The sequence below is a fragment of the Heptranchias perlo genome, chromosome 22 (assembly GCF_035084215.1).
Source record: "Heptranchias perlo isolate sHepPer1 chromosome 22, sHepPer1.hap1, whole genome shotgun sequence".
Taxonomy (NCBI): Eukaryota; Metazoa; Chordata; class Chondrichthyes; order Hexanchiformes; family Hexanchidae; genus Heptranchias; species Heptranchias perlo.
Window position 1 is genome coordinate 32027681 of NC_090346.1, and position 22794 is coordinate 32050474.

General features: G+C 41.1%; 1 protein-coding gene across 1 annotated transcript; it reads left to right on the forward strand.

The window, feature by feature from the left end:
- Positions 1-207: 207 nt before the first annotated feature.
- coq7 (coenzyme Q7 homolog, ubiquinone (yeast)) lies at positions 208-22341 on the forward strand. Its single transcript, XM_068003211.1, has 5 exons — positions 208-558; positions 3260-3374; positions 4941-5080; positions 7008-7076; positions 21386-22341. The coding sequence occupies exons 1-5, from the start codon at positions 310-312 to the stop codon at positions 21461-21463; spliced, it is 651 nt and encodes a 216-aa protein (XP_067859312.1). The 5' UTR covers positions 208-309; the 3' UTR covers positions 21464-22341.
- Positions 22342-22794: the final 453 nt, after the last annotated feature.

Genomic DNA, 22794 nt, shown 5'->3' on the forward strand with positions numbered 1-22794 from the left:
AGTGGGTCCTTCACTCCATGAGCAAGGTGTCCAAGTTAGGTTTGTTTAAAAAAATAAACAACCTTTTAAAAAGTACCCAACTAAAAGCCAACTTGACCACCTTATTACTCATATTCTGATGGTTACCTCATTTAGCAGACGAAGATCTCCACAAATTAGAACACTTTTGCTGAAGGCACATGTTTAGTTAAAGGATGACATCATAGAGTGAAGGACCCCTAAGGGTCATGAGAGACGCGGCCCGAAGGTAGCGGTAAATTTGGTGCCCGGAGCGGTGAGATTTTCACCCCCACTCCCGGTGCTCTAATCATGGAGAGAGTGGTTGCTTTCCCCTCGCTGCTGGTCCGAAACGCGAGGCCTCGCTCGCAGCTGAAACGGCGGAGCGCGGGGATATGCTGGGAGGGGGCCCAGGCTGCGCGGTGTCTCAGCGGCCGGGCCGAGAGGGCGATGTTAGGTAGGATCATTCGAGTGGATCATGCAGGGGAGTACGGAGCTAATCGTATTTATGCAGGGCAAATGGCAGTACTAGGCAAAACACCAGTGGGGCCTGTAATCCAGGTTGGTATTTCAACGGAGCGCTTTACATGCTCTGAGTTTACAATCCAATCACAGTCAAATCAGCCATCAAAAGACGATTCTTAAACTTGCTGTAAAAGTACAGTCGTTTGTTGAAAAGTGGGCCTGTGATATCGATTTGTCTTTGTACAGTTTAGGGTTTACACATTGCAGTGGGATGAGAATGTATAATAGTGTAACTATATACAATAGTGAAGAGTCCTCAGTCAAGGTCTCGTGGACTCAGAATATCCCGAATTTACTGCTTAGCCCCAGCTCCGTTTATCAGTGAAACTATCCCTTTCTGTCCTGAATGGAAATCACATGACAGGGATTCAAACCCAAATGTTAGATTAATAAATTATATAGAAGTTAACTTATATAAAGGATGACAATGTTATGACCATAATACATTTTTATTCTTTATGTAATCTCCAACTTTTTCTAATCTTCTCTCCTCTGTAAAGTGCTGTCTCTTGCTGGCGTGAGTTCCTTGAGCAGCAGCAGCCCTCTCGTACCTCATCCAAGTGAGGCTCATGTCTGAGCCTGGACAGAAGATTGTTGGTGGGCTGTTTGATTATGGAAAGCATAACAGCCAAACCCAGTCCTGTCCTCACCAGAGGTTGACACAACCACCACTTTTTCCAGCAGGGGTCATTGGATTGGGGGCAGGAACTTCAGGTTTTTTCCCTCTCCCTAGTCCCATGTACTCGGGACAATTGTAATGCTTTAATTTCTACCTGGGATGAGATCATCTAACTCCAGCACAGATCAGGAATTAAACCTGTGAACATCTGGTCTGTATACATCAACTGTTACACCAAGCCACCCTCAATCTAGAAGAGCATTCTTGATGGATTTTATGTCAGAATTCGTCTCTAATTTTAAACTTCACATATGAAGTCTATTGTGATTTTGAACATTTCTGTCATATGCCCATGGTTAATTGCCCATCTGTCACCTTATCCTCCTACGATGTTGGACGTTTTTTAAATCATGGGGGAATGAATGTTGGAAAAAATAATGAGGTCCTTAATATCTGTAATATACCTTACATATTGATATGATAGTCAGGATAGAATACTCTGTAAAAAAAAGAATCTCCAAATATAGTTTTTGTAATTTACATGAAAGTGTTTTGTAATGTTGGTGCATTGTTTATCACCAACATGTTTTCATAATATCTGCTAATATTGTCTTCCCATGTAGACTGTTAAGCAGTTGTGTAAATGGACAATCTTGTTACTACATTAAACATGGATTTTTCAATAAGTTAAAATATTTAATTGATTATGCAGTAAACAGAAAACCTTAATTTTATTATGAAAAGAAAAGTTGAAATGTGAATAAATATTTATTTAAAATGGAGACTAGGGCTGAAGATCTTATTCATAGAGTTTTTTGAGGGTGTAACTAGCAGGGTAGATAAGGGGTAACCAGTGGATGTAGTATATTTGGATTTTCAAAAGGCATTTGATAAGGTGCCACATAACAGGTTGTTACACAAGATTAGGGCTTATGGGATTGGGGTAATATATTAACATGGATTGAGGATTGGTTAACGGGCAGAAAACATAGAGTAGGAATAACAGGGTCATTTTTGGGTTAGCAGGTTGTAACTAGTAGGGTGTCGCAGGGATTGGTGCTTGGGCCTCAGCTATTTACAATCTATATTAATGACTTAGATGAAGGGACCGAGTGTAATGTATCCAAGTTTGCTGCTGATGCAAAGCTAGGTGGGAAAGTGAGCTGTGAGGGGATGCAAAAAATCTGCAAAGGGATATCGACAAGTTAAGTGAGTGGGCGAGAAGGTGGCAGATGGAGTATAATGTGATGTGAGGTTATTCACTTTGGTTAGAAAAATGGAATATTTTTTAAATGTTGGTGTTCAGAAGGATTTGGGTGTCCATGTACATGAAACACAGAAAGCTAACATGCAGGTACAGCAAGCAATTAGAAAGGCAAATGGTATGTTGGCCTTTATTTGAAAGGGGGTTGGAGTACATGAGTAAGGAAGTCTTTCTACAATTGTGCAGGGCTTTGGTGAGACCACACCTGGAGTACTGTGTGCAGATTTGGTCTCCTTATCCAAGGAAGGATATACTTGCCTTAGATGAGGTGCAGCAAAGGTTCACTAGATTAATTCCTGGGATGAGAGGGTTGTCCTGTGAGGACAGGTTGAGTAGAATGGGCCTATACGCTCGAGTTTAGAAGAATGAGAGGTGATCTCATTGAAACATATGATTCTAAGGGGGCTTGACAGGGTAGATGCTGAGAGGATGTTTCCCCTGGCTAGAGAGTCTAAAACTAGGAGGCATAGTCTCAGGATAAGGAGTCAAATGTTTAGGACTGCGATGAGGAGGAAGTTCTGCACTCAGGGTTGTGAATATTTGGAATTCTCTACCCCAGAGGCAGTCATTGAGTATATTCAAGACTGAGATCAATACATTTTTGGACACTAAAGGAATCAAGGGATATGGGGATCAGGTAAGAAAGTGGATTTGAGGTCGAAGATCAGCCATGATCTTATTGAATGGCGGAGCAGGCTCGAGGGGCCGTATAGCCTACTCCTGCTCCTATTTCTTATGTTTCTTATAGCCAACACTTATCCTTAAGGAATAGCAGTCATAGATGTTAGGTAGCTTATATCTATTTGTATAAAAATTGTGCAGTAAATTAACTGGAATTGATACTCGTGTTACAGCGAATGTGGGATCAAGAAAAGGAACACCTGGAGAAATTCAATGAATTGATAGTTGATCACAGAGTTCGACCAACCCTTCTAATGCCTTTCTGGAATGTTGCAGGGTTCATGTTAGGTAAATGTCCACATATTTAAAATCTCTATTATACATTCAATCGATCTGTGGGGCGTTATAATTAAAAACACACTAATACCTGCAGTACCGTTTACTCCTGTAGGTGGTGCTGTGATGGGCCTTTTCAGTGTTTAAAAAGAGCCGTTATGTGGGAACACAGTGGGCCAGATTTTGCTCTGAGCGATGAACGAATGGCGCCCACTGCTTGTTAGACTTGCACGTACCCAAAAACGTTTCTTTATTTTCATGGTGAGAGATGAGAGATAGAAAGAAAAAGTAAAAAAAATACTAGTTTTTTTTTCAAAAAAAAAGTCCCAACAATTAAAATCTGAAGGAATTAGACTCCATCTTTGTAAAAGTTCATTTTCAGTGCCAGAGAGGTTGTTTGGCAGTCATTAAGACTTACACCACTGTTAAAAAGGGTACTTAGACTTAAATAACTTGAAGTATCTTTTTTTGACAAGATCAGGTCAGTGAAGGAACTTCACGCTGTTCCATTCATTTGAACAGTGAGTCAGCCAGCGAGTTGTCCTTCCCGTGAAGCTTGAGGAGCAGGGCATCTGGGAGAGCAACTTCCGGATTTCCACGTTTAACTGCACATGAGCGGTCGCCGGAAGTTGCTTTTACATTTGCATTGAAATAACAGTGAACGCTGTTGGACTCGCCATTATTTTTAGAGTAATATCCGGCCCATTAGCTATTTTACAGTGAGAATATATCATTGTGGTTGTGCAGTCTGGCCACCAAGTTTCCTTTAATTGCTCAGGATGCTTTCTGAAAAATGTTTTCAACAGCCATTTTTTTTTAGTAAGTGAAAATTGCAATGTCCAAAATAAGGGTTTATACAAAATAAAGAAATGCACATTTCACAACAACATGATTACATTTATACATTTTGTACTTTTTAATGCTTTTATTAACATTTTAGTTTGAAGCCCTCAGCCTTTTCCAAAAGCTTGGGCTTGGAGTTGATATATACGCCCAGAGCTATGACTCTGTGAACTTAATTTGGATTGTACAGTGTTGGCATGCAGTGTGCCTAATTTCCCAGGATGCATCAGTACCATTCAGTCAACTGTACTGAAGGAATATTCTAGCTGTTTTTTGCTTTTTCAGAATTATTTGAAGCAATGTTCAAATTTCCACATTTTTATCCAGGTGTAATGTATGTTGAGTGTTTCTTAAACAGAGTGGATGTTTTTCTTTTTAAAACAGCTTTTTTTTAATAGCACACTGTGTATGAGAAATAAATGTCTAACAAATAACACCTGTTACATATTTTGTATTATATAAACTCCAGAAAGGGCATTAACCTCAGAAAGATGGTGTTTTTCTCAGTATAATTCATCCCAGAATACATTTTTAAAAATGGAGTTTAATGAATTCAGTCACTGTAACATCAGTGGCTCTGTAAATCTTGACTCACCGTGACCAATTCCTATATATGTATGTGTATGTATATATAATGTGTGTGATATATTTTCTTTATTTGTGTTTGATGATCTTGAAATGATTTATGGCAGCTGTGCTGATTATAAATGGGTGCTGTCTGCCACCTTTTTATAGGTGCTGGAACAGCTCTTTTAGGAAAAGAGGGTGCCATGGCCTGTACAGTAGCAGTAGAAGAGAGTATATCACAACATTACAACAATCAGATCAGGATGCTAATGGAAGAGGATCCAGAAAGACATAAAGAATTACTTGAAGTAAGCATTCTTGGTATTAAAGTAGGAAATAACAGAAGTTTCTATATTATTTTGTGCTATTAGGTGTTAAAGCAGCTTAAATCTACATACTTACATTATACAGCAGCCATGCTTTCAATTTTGGTTACCAAGTTCCTTTGCTCCAGTCAGCCAAATTCACCTCTGTTTTCTCTGTCAGTTGTATATTTGAACATTGTTTGGTAGGGTGTGGGGGTTGGGAAAAGAAATAGGACTGTGTCCAGCTCTGGTCACTTGGACACAAAGGAAGCTCTGAGAGCAGCACAGAGAAGATCCACAAGATTTTCCCAGTGTCAAAGGACTGAGTTATGATGATGGACTGTAAAATCTGGGCTCATCAACCTTGAAGGCAATTGTAATTTCTTGAACTGTGACAAGAAAGTTAACCCCAAGTAGACTTAAAAATATTTTTCTTTTGAGCTATGCAAAGTAATTAACATAAATGTTTCTAACTATACCAGCCAAATGATAGTGTGGAAATCTCTGAATGTATTAAAATTCAAAAATAAAGTAGGAATAACAGTTATTGTAATTACTGCATGACCTAAACCATCCCCAAAACATATAGTTGTGGGTTTCAGTCTTGTCTGTCCATCACTCAGTCCTTCTGTCATTGCTTGTCAGTGAGTTTCACCTGGATTTTCAGTGACAGCTTACTCTGTATTGGAAGTAAGAGTAAAGAAACTGTTGGCCAGTTTGTAGAACAGCATTGCTGGTCTGGGAATAGTCAGTAGTTCATAAACAACAAGAGGTATTATAGTACCACAAAGTTTTCAGAGGATAAATTGAGGATGCTAATATAAATTTTTATGGGGTGTTTGTCATCTCACAGTTTATGGCTTGTTAAAATAAGTACAATATTAGGAAATAAAATTAATTTGGGGAACTAGTGGCACATTGGGCACCCATCACCTCGAATCTGGGCTTCAATTCAGCGTAGACTAATGGGATGTAAGACCATAAGGCTAGATGAAGTGGAAAAATTCATGCAGGTACAATATGGGCTGCTCTTACGAGATTGGAGTAAAGGCACATTTGTTGGGGCAAAATAAAGGGAGTTTAACCAAATGCAAAAACTCATCCATTTCCTCAGCATCCTTCACTGTAACCATATAAATTCACCTCCTCCACCAAATAAAAATAAATTAATATATTGGGTGCAGAATAAATGTAATTTCAATCCTTTGAGTTGTGTGCTTTTGGAGTCTTATTGGTATTGCATCCAACCTGCACTGTAAGTTTACATTACTGAGATAAAGAACCTACACAAGTTAGATGTAATGAAATAACTGTTATTCCTACTTTATTTTTGAATTTTAATATATTCAGAGATTTCCACACTATCATTTGGCTGGTATAGTTAGAAACATTTATGTTAATTACTTTGCATAGCTCAAAAGAAAAATATTTTTAAGTCTACTTGAGGTTAACTTTGAACACCAAAATGACCCCTTTTCAGGATTATTTTCCCCTTGGCATTTGCACCATAATTAAGGGTGTCAAAATACAAGAATGATATCTGTCTCAGACCACTATCTGTAGAATGCCACACAAAGCCAGCATATGAATTACACTTTTAGTTGTATTGAGGTCAGCAGTGAAATAGTTCCAAGCATGGAGAATCTAGGGGCCCGGCATGGGCTCAATGGGCCAAATGGCCGCCTTCTGTGTTGTGACCATTCTTTGATTCTTTGATTCTAAATACACTCTTTCCTGTTCAGGACTGAGCACCAAAGCTTAATAGACCATTAGTAGAGGTTTTATAGTAAAAATGTTTAATGCACCGACACGTAAATGTGTAGACCTCAGCATTGAGACTACTGTTACACATTGTATTTAATAAAGAGTAGTTTAGTTTCAATATATAGTTTTATAGTGCTGTGGAGGAATAAACATACCTTTATTTCAGGTATTAAAGAAATTCAGAGATGAAGAAATGGAGCATCATGACACAGGATTAGAACATGATGCAGAAATGGTAGGCTGTTGGCTCACAGACATTTCATATTGTTTACTATAATATCTTAACCAATATTGCTCTAACTAGTCCAGTGGGTGACCATGTTGGTGCAGTAATGAACTGTGACGTAAGGTGATGTAGGCGGGTTAGCTCCCATTATTTCTGCATATGGTGTGTATGATCTCGGATAGTCAGTCTGGGGTACAATACCAATGGACAGCCAGATTCTTCTCCAAGTGACAGGAAATTAGGACAAATTAACCTTGGTGACAACTGCACAGCTGCCTAGCTGAAGAGCTGCATTTTTATCCTTGGCATATCAACCCCTCATGACCAGAGATTGGTATATGGCATCAGTGACCAAAAGGGTGGGAGAAAGAAAATAGTTTTAAAAATGGCAGTATCTTCCAATGAGAATTTTAATTTGGTGCATCGATTTCAGTAATTAACCTTATTCATTCAGCATCTTCCACACGGTGTACAATTATAATCTAGGTTAATAGTTTCTGAGGTATGTACTTGCTGAACATGCACATAAAAATGTTCCATGTTGCTGGTAGGTGATATCGCACATGATTGGGGTGGGGGTTATATTGGATAACCGGAAACCAGGGGTGGGGGTCGCAGCCTGGTGATTGCTGCATGCAGCCAGCACCACCTGCACAGTTGTGGTTGCTCACCAGCAGGGGGCCCCGATATCTCAAGTGGCTAGCACCACTTAAAGGTAGCGTGCACCTCTTATTTGCAAAATACAAGGTACGAGTATGAATGGAGATCAGACATCGCACTCGTAAAACACAGATGCAGATCCTGTCCATATATTTACAAACTGTTGAGTTATGTTAAAACATTGAGAAAAGGTTGCGCACTACTAAATCCCACATCCTCCAATCGGCACGCCAGACCTCGCCAATCTGAGTTTGTACCAGGCCTGCAAGAGAGAGTGTATCAAGGTTCTCTGATGATGCACTAGAGGCCTTGGTGCAAGAGGTGGACAGAAGCGGGGGTGGGGTGGGGGCCAAGAGGCCCCCCGGACAAATGCTCAAGAGGCAGTGGGGGACAAAGTCAGTGCCAGGTGCATAGCATCATGAACATGGATGCAGTGCAGGGAGAAATTCAGTGCTTTGACATGAGTGGTCAAGGTGAGTGAGGTCAACTGTCAAGTGGCGTCTCCTACCAACTGCACCACTAGCTGCATCCACTGCTTCACGCACTACAACCCCCCCCACCGGGCCATCACCCACATACCAACAAACTCTTTCAATCAGATGCTTCCTCTCGCCCTCACAAATTACCACTGTTGCAAGCCTCAAACACACTGGCAGCTATTCAACCATGACAGCCACATCACTCAAACATCTTGCCGGACAATCACCGACACACATCCCGCTTTCTTGCTGGAGAAGGTGGCGCATAACGGGAGGTAGCACATGGCAGTGGCTCCATAGAACACAAACCTGCTGTCCTCTATCAGGATGATAGCCTTTCTGTCCCACCCCTGCCTGCCAGTGCCCTTGTTCATTTTTCTCCAGTTAAAGGATCTAGTGTTGGACCTCTTGTCCTCAAAGCTTCTCTGCAGGAGTAGTTAGATTAATCAGCATTAAAATATTGAGTATTCTGTTCATTTATCCATTGTGTTCAAGTTTTTTCCAGGATTCCCAAGAGTCAGTCCTCGGCAACAAACCTCTAGAAACATACTAGGCTGCCTTTTACAGGACAAACATACAAATAAAAAGAAAATCTATGCTATTTAGGGTTTAGGATCACACCAGAGACCAATGCTATACTACTTAGGTCGTCATATAGAGCGGATCAAGCAGGCAAAAACTAGAGTATTAATCAATGCACGGCTAAGGCACAAATTGGAATTTTATACTTTTTTAAAAAAAATTGTGCCCTGGTTGGTGAGTGGTTGCTCAGTCTGTCCTTAGACACTGACCCATGGAATACATCAGGTGCATCAAAAGTACTTACATAGCACAGTTAGCATAGCTCCACCAACATCTGCCAAGGTGTCAACTTTGACTCAGTGGTAACATAATCACTTCTGAGTCCGAAGGTTGTGCGTTCAAGCCCCACTTGAGCGACTTCAGCACAGAATTTGGACTGCCACTTCAGTGCAGTACTGAGGGAATGCTGCCAGAGGTGCCATATTTTAGATGAGGTATTAAACTGAAACCCTTTGTGCCCTTTCAGGTGTGAAAGGTTCCATGACATTATTCCAAAAAGAGTAGGGAAGTTCTCCTGTGCCCTGGCCAACACCACTAAAACAGATTATTTGGTCAATTATTTCATTGTTTTTGCTTTGCGTGAATTGGCTGCCACATTTTCCCACGTTTCAATAGTGACTACCTTTCAGAAGCACTTTATTGGGCATAAAGAGCTTTGGGATGTCCTGAGGTTATGAAAGGGGCTCTATAAGTTCTTTAATACAGTGCAGTAGTTTATTTACATTCACTGATGCTTGTTATCATTGCATAAAATGTTGTCTACTAAACATGATATGAATTGCCAAATTTGTTTTGGGCCATATGAAATGCTTTAATAAGGAATGACTGATGTGCTCATCCATCTTGTTCTGAATAATGTGGGAAACAATAGATTTAAGCAATCCAGCCACACCAATCACTTATCATTGAACGAACTGGTGCTCAGAAAGCACTGGCAGCACATGGTCTAGGGATTCACCTATGTCCAACAACACTGATAGCACTGGTACCTATTGGTACTAAGAAAGATTTTACGGCCTTTAACGGCGAAAGTTCATTGGTACTGAAAAGGGGTGACTCATAATTTTGGCACCAACTGGCACAGATGGTTGGCACAGGCTGGCACTGAGCTCTATATAAATCAAGTGAAGGGTTCATCTGATCTTTACTATTGCTTTAGTAACACAATGACTCCATAGCTTAGAGGTCCTAGAATTATCTCAGGCAATGCTGCTGATTGGCACCAAATACCCTTCGGATATATTCCCTCAGTAATGGCGAAAACAAAGTTGAAATGCACTTGAGAGACTTTGGTAGCCCTCCCAAACCATAAATGTAAGTTCTTATCTTTCTTGTAACCCAAGAAAGTATCTTGAAACAAGTCTGGCTTTGTACATCCAGCTCTTCTCTCCTAGGGATGGATAACCCACCTCAACTTGCATGGATGTGGTCCCTGACTGCATCATTTCGATATGGGGAGTTCTTCCTTTCAAGATGTCCATAGATGCTTGCTGGGGAGGAAGATTTCACACCCTTGCACTATATACTAAGGAATCACAGAGTACATTGCATGACTGATTTGATTTCCTGAACAACATAAATTGGTGGAATTAATAATGGCTGTGATCCCTGACTTATCAGAACACGCTATCATCCCACAACTAGTGGAGACCGAAAGCCTGTTTATAACATCCCCATCTATCTATGGGTGATTGGGCACAGGACATTTGTGACTGGAAGATGATTTATTCGCGAGTGCATTATTAGCCAAAAGTTCCAAAAAACAGATATATTTTAGTGCAAGGGTCAAGCAGGCATTGTAGTACTAGAGGTCCCCAACCCTGAGAGAGAACCCTTTCTCTGAATCTTGCATGTAATTTGCACAGAACTCTTCATGGCCATACGCTAATAGATGACAATCACAAAGGGCAGGGCCAATATATGAAATTTCCCAAGATCGAATGAGATCCCATCTTAAGGGTCCATTGTGATTCCATGGAATCCTTGTGGAGTAGACCAGTCACAGAGTTGATAGTGGTACTTTAGGCCCCCTCTTGGCATGGTAAATCCACGAGAAACAAACCCTGAGCCTCCAAATGAGAGTTCAGGTAACTAAACTCAGTTGACGAATTTACCAGGAATAATCTGTTCCCTTTAAGATGTTGGGCCAAGAGGCCCATGGGGCAGGTTTTGTTCAAAAGACCACACAGTCCTCCAGATCGTGGAGAAAACAGACTGGAGCATTTTTGATGTCAGTTGATGTTGATGATTGAAGATCATATGCAGGTCCCTACACAGCAGCTGGCTGCAGCAGTCTAGTCTCAGGACTCTGCAGCTTTCACTATATTGCTCTGCAAACTGGCCTGGCTCTGTTTAGTGTCACCCATGTGAGCTAGTGCAACAGCCATTATGATTAAACTTTGATGGGATAGATATTTTAAAGGGACAGGTAGAGGAATTGTTGAAATTCTAAGAAAAACCAGCAGAGCATCTGTACTATGACAGGGATGGCAGGATCACTTCTCTATCAGACTAAGCCAAAGCCTTACTTAGCAGCATTCTTTTTGTGGCGCAGATTGGGGTTCACTGGTGTCACAATCTCATGTAGATCCAAATTGCCTCAGCCTTGCATCAGTGACTTGCCTGCAGGAGTTTATGGTTGTATGGGGAACGTTTCATTTGGACACATGGATCCTAGAGGCAATCAGAGAACTCATTCCTTTTTTTTGGTCAGCTGAATATTTGACACATGGAAACCCATCACTGTTTGAGTTTCCTTACAAAACTACTGAGAAATCTACATCTAGCATTTCTGTTTTCAAAACAATGAGTGAACACACACTCCCAATAATGACACACCCCACTTATCTAAGTCCAGTGAGCTTAGGTGCAGATGGGTAGAGGTAAGACTTAGTAACCCCTAAATATGCACAGAGGTGCTGGTTTTAACCTGCTAAAACCATTTTGATAACCAGTTTGAAATTGGAGCTTCAGCAGCAGGTGTTTGCCTCTGCATTCTAGTCATGGTAGGTACTGAGCTCTGGATATGTACATTTGTGCGCTCAATTGACCTCCAGGAAATGCCGTATAGCAGCATTTGTCAGCTGCATGATGGACATCTGTCTTTAGTATGATCCAAGGAGCTACAAGAAGGTTAGGAAAGAAGTCAAAAAACAATTAGGAAAACAAAGAGGAACTAAAAGATTAAATTATCAAGGAATATAAAAAGAAATAGTAAAGTATTAATAGTAAAGTTAGAAAGGGGGGAGATAATTGATAAACTAATCAAACTTAGGGAGCATAGGACCCCTGGTCCGGATAGTTTGCATTCGCGAATATTAAAAAGTTAGGGAGGAGCTAGCAGAGGCACTATTACATATATATACATATTTTCTAGTGAATTGTTGTTAAATATATATATATATTAGAAAAGGGAATAGTGCCAGAGGACTGACGGACAGCTAATGTTGTTCCTATATTTAAAAAGGGAGATGGAATAAATCCAGGGAACTATAGACCAGTTAGCTTAACGTCAGTGATAGGAAAGGTAATGGAATCTTTACTCAAAGATGTAATAGAAAGACATCTAGAGAACGAAAATATAATAGAATAGTCAGCACGGATTTCAGAAGGGAAAGTCATGCTTGACCAACCTTATTGAATTCTTTGAAGAAGAAACCAGAAGAGTAGATAAGGGTAATGTAGTTGATGTAATATATTTGGATTTTCAAAAGGCCTTCGATAAGGTACTGCATTGTAGAGTCATGGCTAAGGTCAGAGCATGTGGAGTTGGGACAGGTAGCAGAATGGATAGCAAGTTAGCTACAAAACAAAAAACAGAGTAGGGGTTAAGGGTAGCTACTCAGACTGGAAAATGGTGGGAAGTGGTGTTCCACAGGGATCAATGCTGGGACCACTTGTTCACAATTTACATTAATGATTTGGATTCGGGAATCGGAAGTACAATTAAAAAATTTGCGGACGACACCAAATTGGGGTGCTGTAGTTAATACTGAGGAAGAATGCGTCAAAATGCTGGAGGACATTAATAAACTTGCAGAATGAGTGTGTAATTGGCAAATGAATTTCAATAAAGACAAGTGCGAGGTAGTGCATTTTGGTAGGAATAATAAAAAGGCCACACACTGCTTGGATAATAAGAGTCTAAACGGGGTAGAGGAGTAAAGGGATCTAGGAGTACCGATACACACATCGCTAAAAGTAGTGACGCAGGTTAATAAGGCCATAAAAAAGGCAAACCAAGCACTGGGTTCACTTCTAAAGGGATAGAATTGAAAAGCAAAGAAGTTATGTTAAACTTGTATAGAACCTTGATTAGACCACACTTGGAGTATTGTGCACAGTCTGGTCTCCATATTATAGAAAGGATATAGAGGCATTCGAGAGGGTACAAAAAAAATTCACAAGGATGATACCAGAACTGAGAGGATATCCTTACCAGGAAAGGCTGAACAGGCTGGGGCTCTTTTCTGTAGAAATGAGAAGACTGAGGGGTGACCTGATAGAGGTCTTTAAGAGAATGGTAGGGTTTGATAGGGTAGGCATAGAGAAAATGTTTCCGCTTGTGGGGGAGTCCAAAATTAGAGGTCATAAATATAAAATAGTCGCTAACAAATCCAACAAGGAATACAGGAGAAACTTCTTTACCCAAAGAGTGGTAAGAATGTGGAATGTGCTACCACAAGAAGTAGTTGAGGCAAATAACATAGGTGCATTTAAGAGGAAGCTAGATAAGCACATGAGGGAGAAAGGAATGGAAGGGCATCCTGAAAGGGTTAGATGAAGTAGGGAAGGAGGAGGTTCTTGTGGAGCATAAATGCCGGCATGGACCAATTTTGCAGAATGGCCTGTTTTTGTGCCATAGTTTCGATGTAACAAGACAGTTTGTGTTGTGCCAGTTATTTAGATATTCTGGATGTCCAATGATGTGTGTTAAGGATATTATCACCAAGTGTGTAACCCAAGTCCTTATGTGAGGGGCTTTGGCCAAGAGGCATGCCCACCATGAAGCTGACTCCACCTCCAGGGTATCAGGTTGGTGTAGGTCAGAGCCCTTTCTTCCTGCAGACATTACCTCTTTTTGAGATAAATCCTCCTCATGCCTCGGTCCTGGATTTCTGTTTACTAAAGGTGGATCTTAGTGCATCCAAAAATTGCAAAGACTCTTGCATGGTCAGAGGATGTTTTTTTGTTCTATGCCTTGGCGTTCTTAACCATGGAGGAGCACTGTTTGAACATATATTATACACCACAAGGTTAATCTACATTGGGACTGTGCTCCCAATGAAGAAAGACAAGAATGCCCTTTGCCCCTTTTCAGCACGGTCACAAAAAACTGTGTTTAGGGTGAAGTTGGCATCCATTAGGACTCCTAGGTGCCTATATAATGAATAATCGGAACAGATCCCACTAAATTTTCCAATCAATATCTTTGAGATACCCCCATGAACTATATGAAGTTGTAATGCTGCATTGGGGCCACCCACCAACATATCTAGGGCTTGGCCAATTGTCCGGGTTTGGAAACTAGAGTGCGCTAGATCCCTAGGTGAGTCAATGACACAATATCATCTGTTAATAGTAGTGCCGCAATACTTTCAGAAATGCCTGTAAGAGACCTTCCATCTCCATACCTTGCAGTGCTATCCCACATACTGTTGAAGACCGAATAGGATGGGTGACACAGAGTTTTAGTGAGTCTGTCATCTGCATGAACTTGAATCTTAGAGCTAGAGCACATATCCTAGATAAAATGTACTTAAATAGCTTCCAGCCTTTTTACGAGGGCTGTGTGAAGCACTAGGCCAGTAGTCTCATGACAATTGATCAAAGCAATCTAGTGGGTCTCCCCTGAGCTTTATAACATTTTGTGATTTTGAATAAAGCCGTAACCTGTCTATGCTTTCCTCACGAGAGTGGAATCCAGTCTTTTCCTTTTTGGTTATTCGAGGGCATCCAATATACAACCCAAAGAACAACCAGTGATATCAGTGGGATTCCTTGGCAGTTTTTGGAATCACTAGAATCCCCCTTTTTTTTTTAAGATAGAAGCCACAACCACTTACAGAAATCCTTTTCACCAGTCATAGAATCATAGAAAATTTACGGCACAGAAGGAGGCCATTCAGCCCATCGTGTCTGCGCTGGCTGAGAAACGAACCACCAGCCTAATCTCACTTTCCAGCACTTGGTCCGTAGCCCTGCAGGTCATGGCTCTTCAGGTGCACATTCAGGTATTTTTTAAATGAGTTGAGGGTTTCTGCCTCAACCACCCTCTCAGGCAGTGAGTTCCAGACCCCCACCACCCTCTGGGTGAGAAATGTTTTTCCTCATTTCTGCTCTAATCCTTCTACCAATCACTTTAAATCTATGCCTCCTGGTTATTTACCCCTGTCCACCCTATCTAGGTCCCTCATAATTTTGTGCACCTCAATCAAATCACCCCTCGGCCTCCTATGTTCCAAAGAAAACAACCCCAGCCTATCCAATCTGTCATCATAGCTAAAATTCTCCAGTCCTGGCAACATCCTCGTAAATCTCCTCTGCACCCTCCCTAGTGCAATTACATCCTTCCTGTAATGTGGTGACCAGAACTGTGCGCAGTACTCAAGCTGTGGCCTAACTAGTGTTTTATACAGTTCCAGCATGACATCCCTGCTTTTATATTCTACGCCTCGGCTAATAAAGGAAAACATTCCATATGTCGTCTTAACCCACTTATCTCCCTGACCTGCTACCTTCAGGGATCTGTGGACATGCACTCCAAGGGTCCCTCATTTCCTCTACACCTTTCAGTATCCTCCCATTTATTGTGTATTCCCTCTCCTTGTTTGCCCTCCCCAAATGCATTACCTCACACTTCTCCGGATTGAACTCCATTTGCTGCTTTTCTGCCCATCTGACCAGTCCATTGATATCTTCTTGCAGTCTACAGCTTTCCTCCTCACTATCAACCGCACGGCCTATCTTTGTGTCATCCTCAAATTTCTTAATCATGACCCCTACGTTTAATTCCAAATCGTTAATGTATACCACAAAAAGCAAAGGACCCAGTACCAAGCTCTGTGGCACCCCACTGGAAACAGCCTTCCAGTTGCAGAAACACCCGTTGACCATTACCCTTTGCTTCCTGCCACTGAGCCAATTTTGGATCCAATTTGCCACATTCCCTTGGATCCCATGGGCTTTACTTTTTTGACCAATCTGCCATGTGGGACCTTGTCAAAAGCCTTGCTAAAATCCATGTAGACTACATCAATTGTGCTACCCTCATCGATCCTCCTTGTCACCTCCTCGAAAAATTCAATCAAGTTAGTCAGACACGACCTCCCCTTAACAAATCCGTGCTGACTTCTTAATTAGTCCGTGCCTTTCTAAGTAACAGTTTATCCTGTCCCTCAGAATTGATTCCAGTAATTTGCCCACCACCGAGGTTAGGCTGACTGGCCTGTAATTACTCTGTCTATCCTTCGCTCCCTTTTTAAACAATGGTACAACATTAGCAGTCCTCCAATCCTCCGGCACTTCCCCTGTATCCAGTGAAGTTTGGAAAATGATTGTTAAAGCCTTCGCTATTTCCTCCCTGGCTTCTTTTAACAGCCTGGGATACATTTCATCCGGCCCTGCTGATTTATCCACTTTCAAAGATGCGAATCCCCATAATACTTCCTCTCTCACTATGTTTATCCCATCCAATATTTCACACTCCTCCTCCTTAACTTCAATCCCTGTATCATCCCTCTCCTTTGTGAAGACAAATGCAAAATATTCATTAAGAGCCATACCCACATCTTCCGCCTCCACACATAGTTTACCTTTTTGGTCTCTAATAGGCCCTACTCTTTCCTTAGTTATCCTCTTGCTCTTAATGTATTCATAAAACATCTTTGGGTTTTCTTTGATTTTACCTGCTAATATTTTTTCATGCCCTCTCTTTGCTTTCCTAATTTCCTTTTTAACTTTACCCCTGCATTTTGTATACTCCTCTAAGCTTTCCGTAGTATTGAGTTCCTGGTGTCTATCATAGGCTTTCTTTTTCTGCCTTATCTTACCCTGAATGCTTCGTGACATCCAGGGGGATCTAGATTTGACAGCCCCTCCCTTTTTTTGTGGGAATATATTTACCCTGAACCCCTTGAATCACCCCTTTGAATGTCTCCCACTGCTCTGACACTGATTTACCTTCAAGTAGCTGTTTCCAGTTTACTTCTGCTAAATCACTTCTCAGTTTAGTAAAATTGGCCTTTCCCCAGTTGAAAACTTTAACTCCTGCTTTGTCTTTTCCTTTTCCATAACTAACTATTAGTAGCAGAAGGACAGCTGCAAGGTGAGTCAGTGGTTAGTGTTCACCAAAATCATTGATTTTTTTTTACCCCTCACCTGCCCAGTATTATCTAGGTGATGCAGTGCGGAATCCACTCTGTCCATCGAACTGGTTCGTTAAGGTCTTCTATCTGTATCACTCCCACTGCTATTTCTCACGTGTAAGCATTACTACACATGGGTCCTAGCGACTATAAGTGAGTGCCTTTCACAAGCACAGCTCCAACATTCCCCAGATCCGACCAGCTATGGAACAGCGATGTCAGCCAAGACAACCAAACCATTAACATTAGGGGTGATAGAAAGATTTCCCCCCAATTAGAAAAATGATTTTTACTCCAGGTATTTCATCGTCCTCTAAACAACAAGGGGGGCACTGTCCTGTGCTTAATCTCAGGGTCTTAAAGTGATTTCTAAATCTGAAAATTTAGAATTGTCACATTAACAGATTAGCCAGAAACCTGGTTAACTGACACTGACCTAAAGCACAGGTTTTCAAACTGGGATCGCCAAGGTCATCAGATTTCTATGCATCTCATTAGATTTCTGTATTTTTTGCATTCATTAACATAGTAGCATGTCTTTCTATTACTTATACAAATAAACATTTCGGCAATGAAATCCGCTGTTTTCCTTCGGCACCTAATGGTGCCTTTGGGAAGTTAAAGAAAGGGAAAGAAAGACTTGCATTTATATAGCACCTTTCAGCCAACAAAGTACTTTTGCAGTGTAGTCACTGTTGTAATGTAGGAAATACGGCAACCAATTTGCACATAGCAAGGTCCCACAAATAGCAATGAAATAACTGATAGGATAATCTGTTAGTGATGTTGGTTGAGGGATAAATATCGCTCAGTACACTGGGGAGAACTCCCCTGCTCTTCTTTAAAATAGTGCTGTGGGATCTTTTACGTCCACCTGAGAGGGCAGACGGGGCCTTGGTTTAATGTCTCATCCAAAAGATGGCACCTCACAACCATTTGACTCAGAGGCAAGAATGCTACCCACTGAGCCACAACTAGGATTGGGAGTTCCTGCGAGTTTGTCAGTATTTACAGGAAGTCCTCCAATGAAAGAAAAGTTTGAAAACCACTACCCTAAATGATGTATGCTTCCATATTGCCATACTGCTGGAAGTTGTCCTGTTTAATTTTGAGAGGCAACGTTATCAGTAGAATGTCCCCTCCTTCGGCTTCTCCTCAGCAGTTTTCACAACGTCCCTTTCAGTAGTCGTGGCCTCTCCCAGTATGCGGCAGCACCGTGTATATCTGTGGCTAGACGGTTGGCTGATCAGAGCCACATACCCGAGATCTACTAATTCAGCCACATAGCGAACCCTTAATCAACTCATAATTCTAGGATTAATAATAAATTGAGACATTCCAGACAGAAGCTAACAGTCTTATGAACAAACCAACAGATGTTTTGTTTTGCCTTCAGACCAGGTTACAATACCAGGGGTCTGATATCCCTTTACAGTTAGGGTGGTGGATCCCAGTAAAAGGCTATTTAAGAATATCAAATCTGATGGCAGGAGCCATCTTTCTGGTTCCCAATGCTTGACTTTATATGTGAGAGCGTCAGTTGAACCATTGGTCTCCTTTCACTTCCAACTAATAACTATCAACTTGAGCCCATTTGTGGACCTTACATAATACTCAGAAAAGGTCATTCTACTTTAGGGCAGAACACTGCAAAAGTTAGATAGTAGTAACAATCATATTCCTGACAGGATTAGGTGCTGATCTGGGCTAAGGCCAAGTAGACAACCGAGCAGTCCACCTAGCACATCAACTGGAACTAAGGGCAGTGATGCTACCTCTGGAGGACTTTCTTCGACAGCACCTCCCAAACCCGCGACCTCTACCACCTTAGAAGGACAAGGGCAGCAGGCACATGGGAACAACACTACCTGCACGTTCCCCTCCAAGTCATACACCATCCCGACTTGGAAATATATTGCCATTCCTTCATCGTCGCTGGGTCAAAATCCTGGAACTCCCTACTTAACAGCACTGTGGGAAAACCTTCACCACACGGACTGCAGGGGTACAAGAAGGCGGCTCACCACCACCTTCTCGAGCAATTAGGGATGGCAATAAATGCTGACCTTGCCAGCAATGCCCACATCCCATGAATGAATAAAAAAAAGACCATAGTATTGAGCTAGCTAATAAGTTTGTAGTCAGACATCAACTATGGCAGAGCACTACATCAACAAGTAGGGGTGGGAAGGGGGTTGTTCCCTTTCCCTTTCTCTTCTTAAACATACAATCCTAATATTAGCTGGTGCCCAGTAGCAGATGCTCCCCATTCCTCATGGTTCATCCTCATGAGTGGAAGACCCACCAAGAGATAGTTCATTACATTTTTAAGAGTTGGGGTGGCTGAAGATAGACCTATTTGTGTCTCAAGACAAACATCAGTTTCCTTGTCATCAGGAGCCATTTCAGCCTGGATATTGGATGGTGTCTCCATTTCCTGAACACACAGGTTTCTGTATCAGTTTTTCAAGATCCTGAAAGGGTTACCAGTATGACGTTCTCTTCGTCTAAACAGATCAAAAAATCATGGTAGTTGGCAGAGACAGATCCCATTGCCTCTCATAAGGGGAGTCTCCTCTTTTTTAGGGTTCGAGGTCAAATATTACATTCAAACTCAGAGACATTACAGTTGATGAAAGATGTAATGGAAAGTTATTGAAAGATGACAGATCAGGATCCCCTATCCCCAGTAGGAGATACTTTGATTAGTACCTCATTGAATAGAACTTATATTAAATAAAACTTTCATTTACATATCACCTTCTCATATCTCAGAAATGCCCTAAAGAGCTTCACACACAATGAATTACTTAGGAGATGACTGTTATTATGTAGGCAGCTATTTTGCACATAGCAAGGTCCCACAAACAATAATGGAATGAATGGCTTGTTAACCTATTTTTGGGGTGATGGTTGAGGGAAGAAGGTTGGCAGAGACACCAGGAGTGTAACTGCTATTCTTCAATTAGTAATATAATCTCATTGAAACATACAAAATTCTTACATGGCTCGACAGAGTAGATGCAAGGAGGATGTTTCCCCTGGCTGGGGAGTCTAGAACCAGGGGTCACAGTCTCAGAATAAGAGGTAGGCCATTTAGGACTGAGATGAGGAGAAAGTTCTTCACTCAGAGAGTGGTGAATCTTTGGAATTCTCTACCCCAGAGGGCTGAAGAGGCTCAGTCATTGAGTACATTCAAAACAGAGATCCAATAAATTTCTAGATGTTAAAGGCATCAAGGGATATGGGGATGGTGCAGGAAAATGGCGTTGAGGTAGAAGATTAGCCATGATCTTGTTGAATGGCGGAGCAGGCTCAAGGGGCCGGATGGCCTACTCCTGCTCTTATTTCTTACGTTCTTATAATATCTTTAGTATTCTCCTGAACTACACAACAAACAGACGGGCTTCGTTTTAAGTCTCGTTTAAAGTAACGCGATATGGAAAAGGTTTACGGAGTGGTGTTCTACTAAGTCAGTTAGTCCAGTCCGTACTCCATGTGAAAACACATGTAAAAGCTGCTGCATCGTGAAGTTCTCAATCATTTGCAAAGCGCATTCAGCCATTACCATCAAAACTAAACATTACTGTCTACAGTCACTGCAGTACCTAACTATGCCTTTGACAGATCAGTCCTAACAGCTAATGTTATGGTTCCTATTCAGAGGTCTCCTTTCTCTTAAATTTGTACTACTTTGATATGTTCCTATGGTGTGTGGAATGAAGAAAAATAGCAAGATTACCTGTATGACCTGGTAGGGGTCTTCATTCTTTGAATGATGTGTATCGTCACATCACGATCCCATGCATTCCCACAGGCCCTCTATTGGTATCATTTTGGGGAGGGGTGAGAGTAGTTTTAAGTGGTTGGTTAATTTAATTTTAGCTTCAGGACAAAACAAACTGGTGCAAGTTGTGGTGCTGTATACACATGGGGAATAGGAGGCTGTCTGTGGCCCCACTATCATGAAGGCATTTTTAATATGCATCCTCAGCATATGGTATCCCCAGGCAAGGCAGTACTCCTACAGAATATGGAGTTACATTTCAGTCGAAGAATGAAGAAGACCCTACAAAGTTGGTAATCCGTCTCAAGTTAAATGAAAGTACAAAGTACTGTAGATTTGTGAAATTTGTATGTTTTCATTATAATTAATTTGGAAAAGGAAATGAGGAACATTGGGGAAAAATTGCACTACATATTGATTTATTTTCAAAATTTGTTTTTTTAGGCACCTGCTTATTCATTATTGAAGAATATTATACAAGCTGGATGCAAGGCTGCCATCTACATATCTGAACGCATTTAAACATTTTCTCCATAAAATCAATCCAACTCTGTACAGCCTGTAACATAGATTACCTATACACAAGTAAGATAGGTTAATGTCTACATTAGTCCCACAATTTTTTCAATTGTGAACATAACATGTCTGTGTATGCAGCTGTTTCAATCTGTGACTCTGTTTTCCAGGGCTCACTGACACTTCAATTTTAACCAGAAGTGTGTAGGAAATGCCCTGGCTGCCTGAGCATGGAGGAAGCATCCAGTTGGTCTTATAGTCAATACGTGCTCAATTCACCAGTACTGTTTAAAATTAGAGTCTGAATTAATGTGCTGTGGAGAAGAGTGCATGTTGTCTGCACAATCAAGTAGTAACTTCCTCCATGCTTAGCTTCAGAGGTAAAGTCACTGTCTCTGAGCCATACAAACCAGAAAGGTCCCCATGTCTTTGCTGAATTAGTTGATCTCAACTGGGGCAGCGGTCTCAGCACTTGCCTGTTAGGGAAGGGAAAATTGCTCAGAGTTCTCACTTCTGATCGCAACATAGCGATCCCTGGCTATGCTGTCAGATAGTCTGTCCATGCTGAATGACAAGGCTTATGTGAATAATGGTCACTTGAGAGAAGTACTGGAGGACACCTTGTCACTTTGAAACCATACCTGAGTAAGGAAGTCAATGTCTTCCGGAGAGGAGGGGGGTAAATTGGAGAGAAAAAAGGAAAAAGAAATGCACTCCTGATTACAATTAAAATGCTAGTGGTCCTGCGAAACAGTGTCAGATTGTAACAGCTAATTTTTTTTTTGTGATCAGGGAATGAAATGCAAATATTTAATATTTTACAGTAACAATGGGAAAAGCAAAAATGTTGAAATTTAAAAAAAATTAAAATATACCACCTGAAATCTTATGAAGTGTTTTTTTCCCCAAACTATTGAAGGACTTTGTATGCAGTTCTAAAATATAACTGCTGGGGTCAGTATGTTACAAACAAAACAAACAATTTCCAAGGGAGTTGGCTTATATTTGTATGTTGTAAGCTTCATTTAGTCAAGGCAACATCCCCATGCATATGATTTACCTAGGGCTGTTCTCACAAGGCAATTACATATGTTTATTTTTAACAATGGTCTATGTGACATATATTTTTCTCTATATATGTGTGTGTATATATATATAAATTCCTATATGTCCTGGCACCTTTCTAATCAAAACTCCTATGTAACCCTTTTGCCTGTGATGCCTGTTGGAAGTGCTGTGAAAGCAGTTTCCTAGCTTATTTTATACGTGGGTAAAGCTTAGAGGTTTCACGTGACACTGCCATAATGTGATGCTGCCTTAATTTTTGGAGGATCTTT

Excerpts from the sequence above, each read along its gene's own strand:
- coq7 (XM_068003211.1), top strand. The coding sequence starts at position 310 with ATGGAGAGAGTGGTTGCTTTCCCCTCGCTGCTGGTCCGAAACGCGAGG. Across the intron at positions 559-3,259 it reads CAGTGGGGCCTGTAATCCAG|CGAATGTGGGATCAAGAAAA; the intron begins GTTGGTATTTCA and ends CTCGTGTTACAG. Across the intron at positions 7,077-21,385 it reads TAGAACATGATGCAGAAATG|GCACCTGCTTATTCATTATT; the intron begins GTAGGCTGTTGG and ends TTGTTTTTTTAG.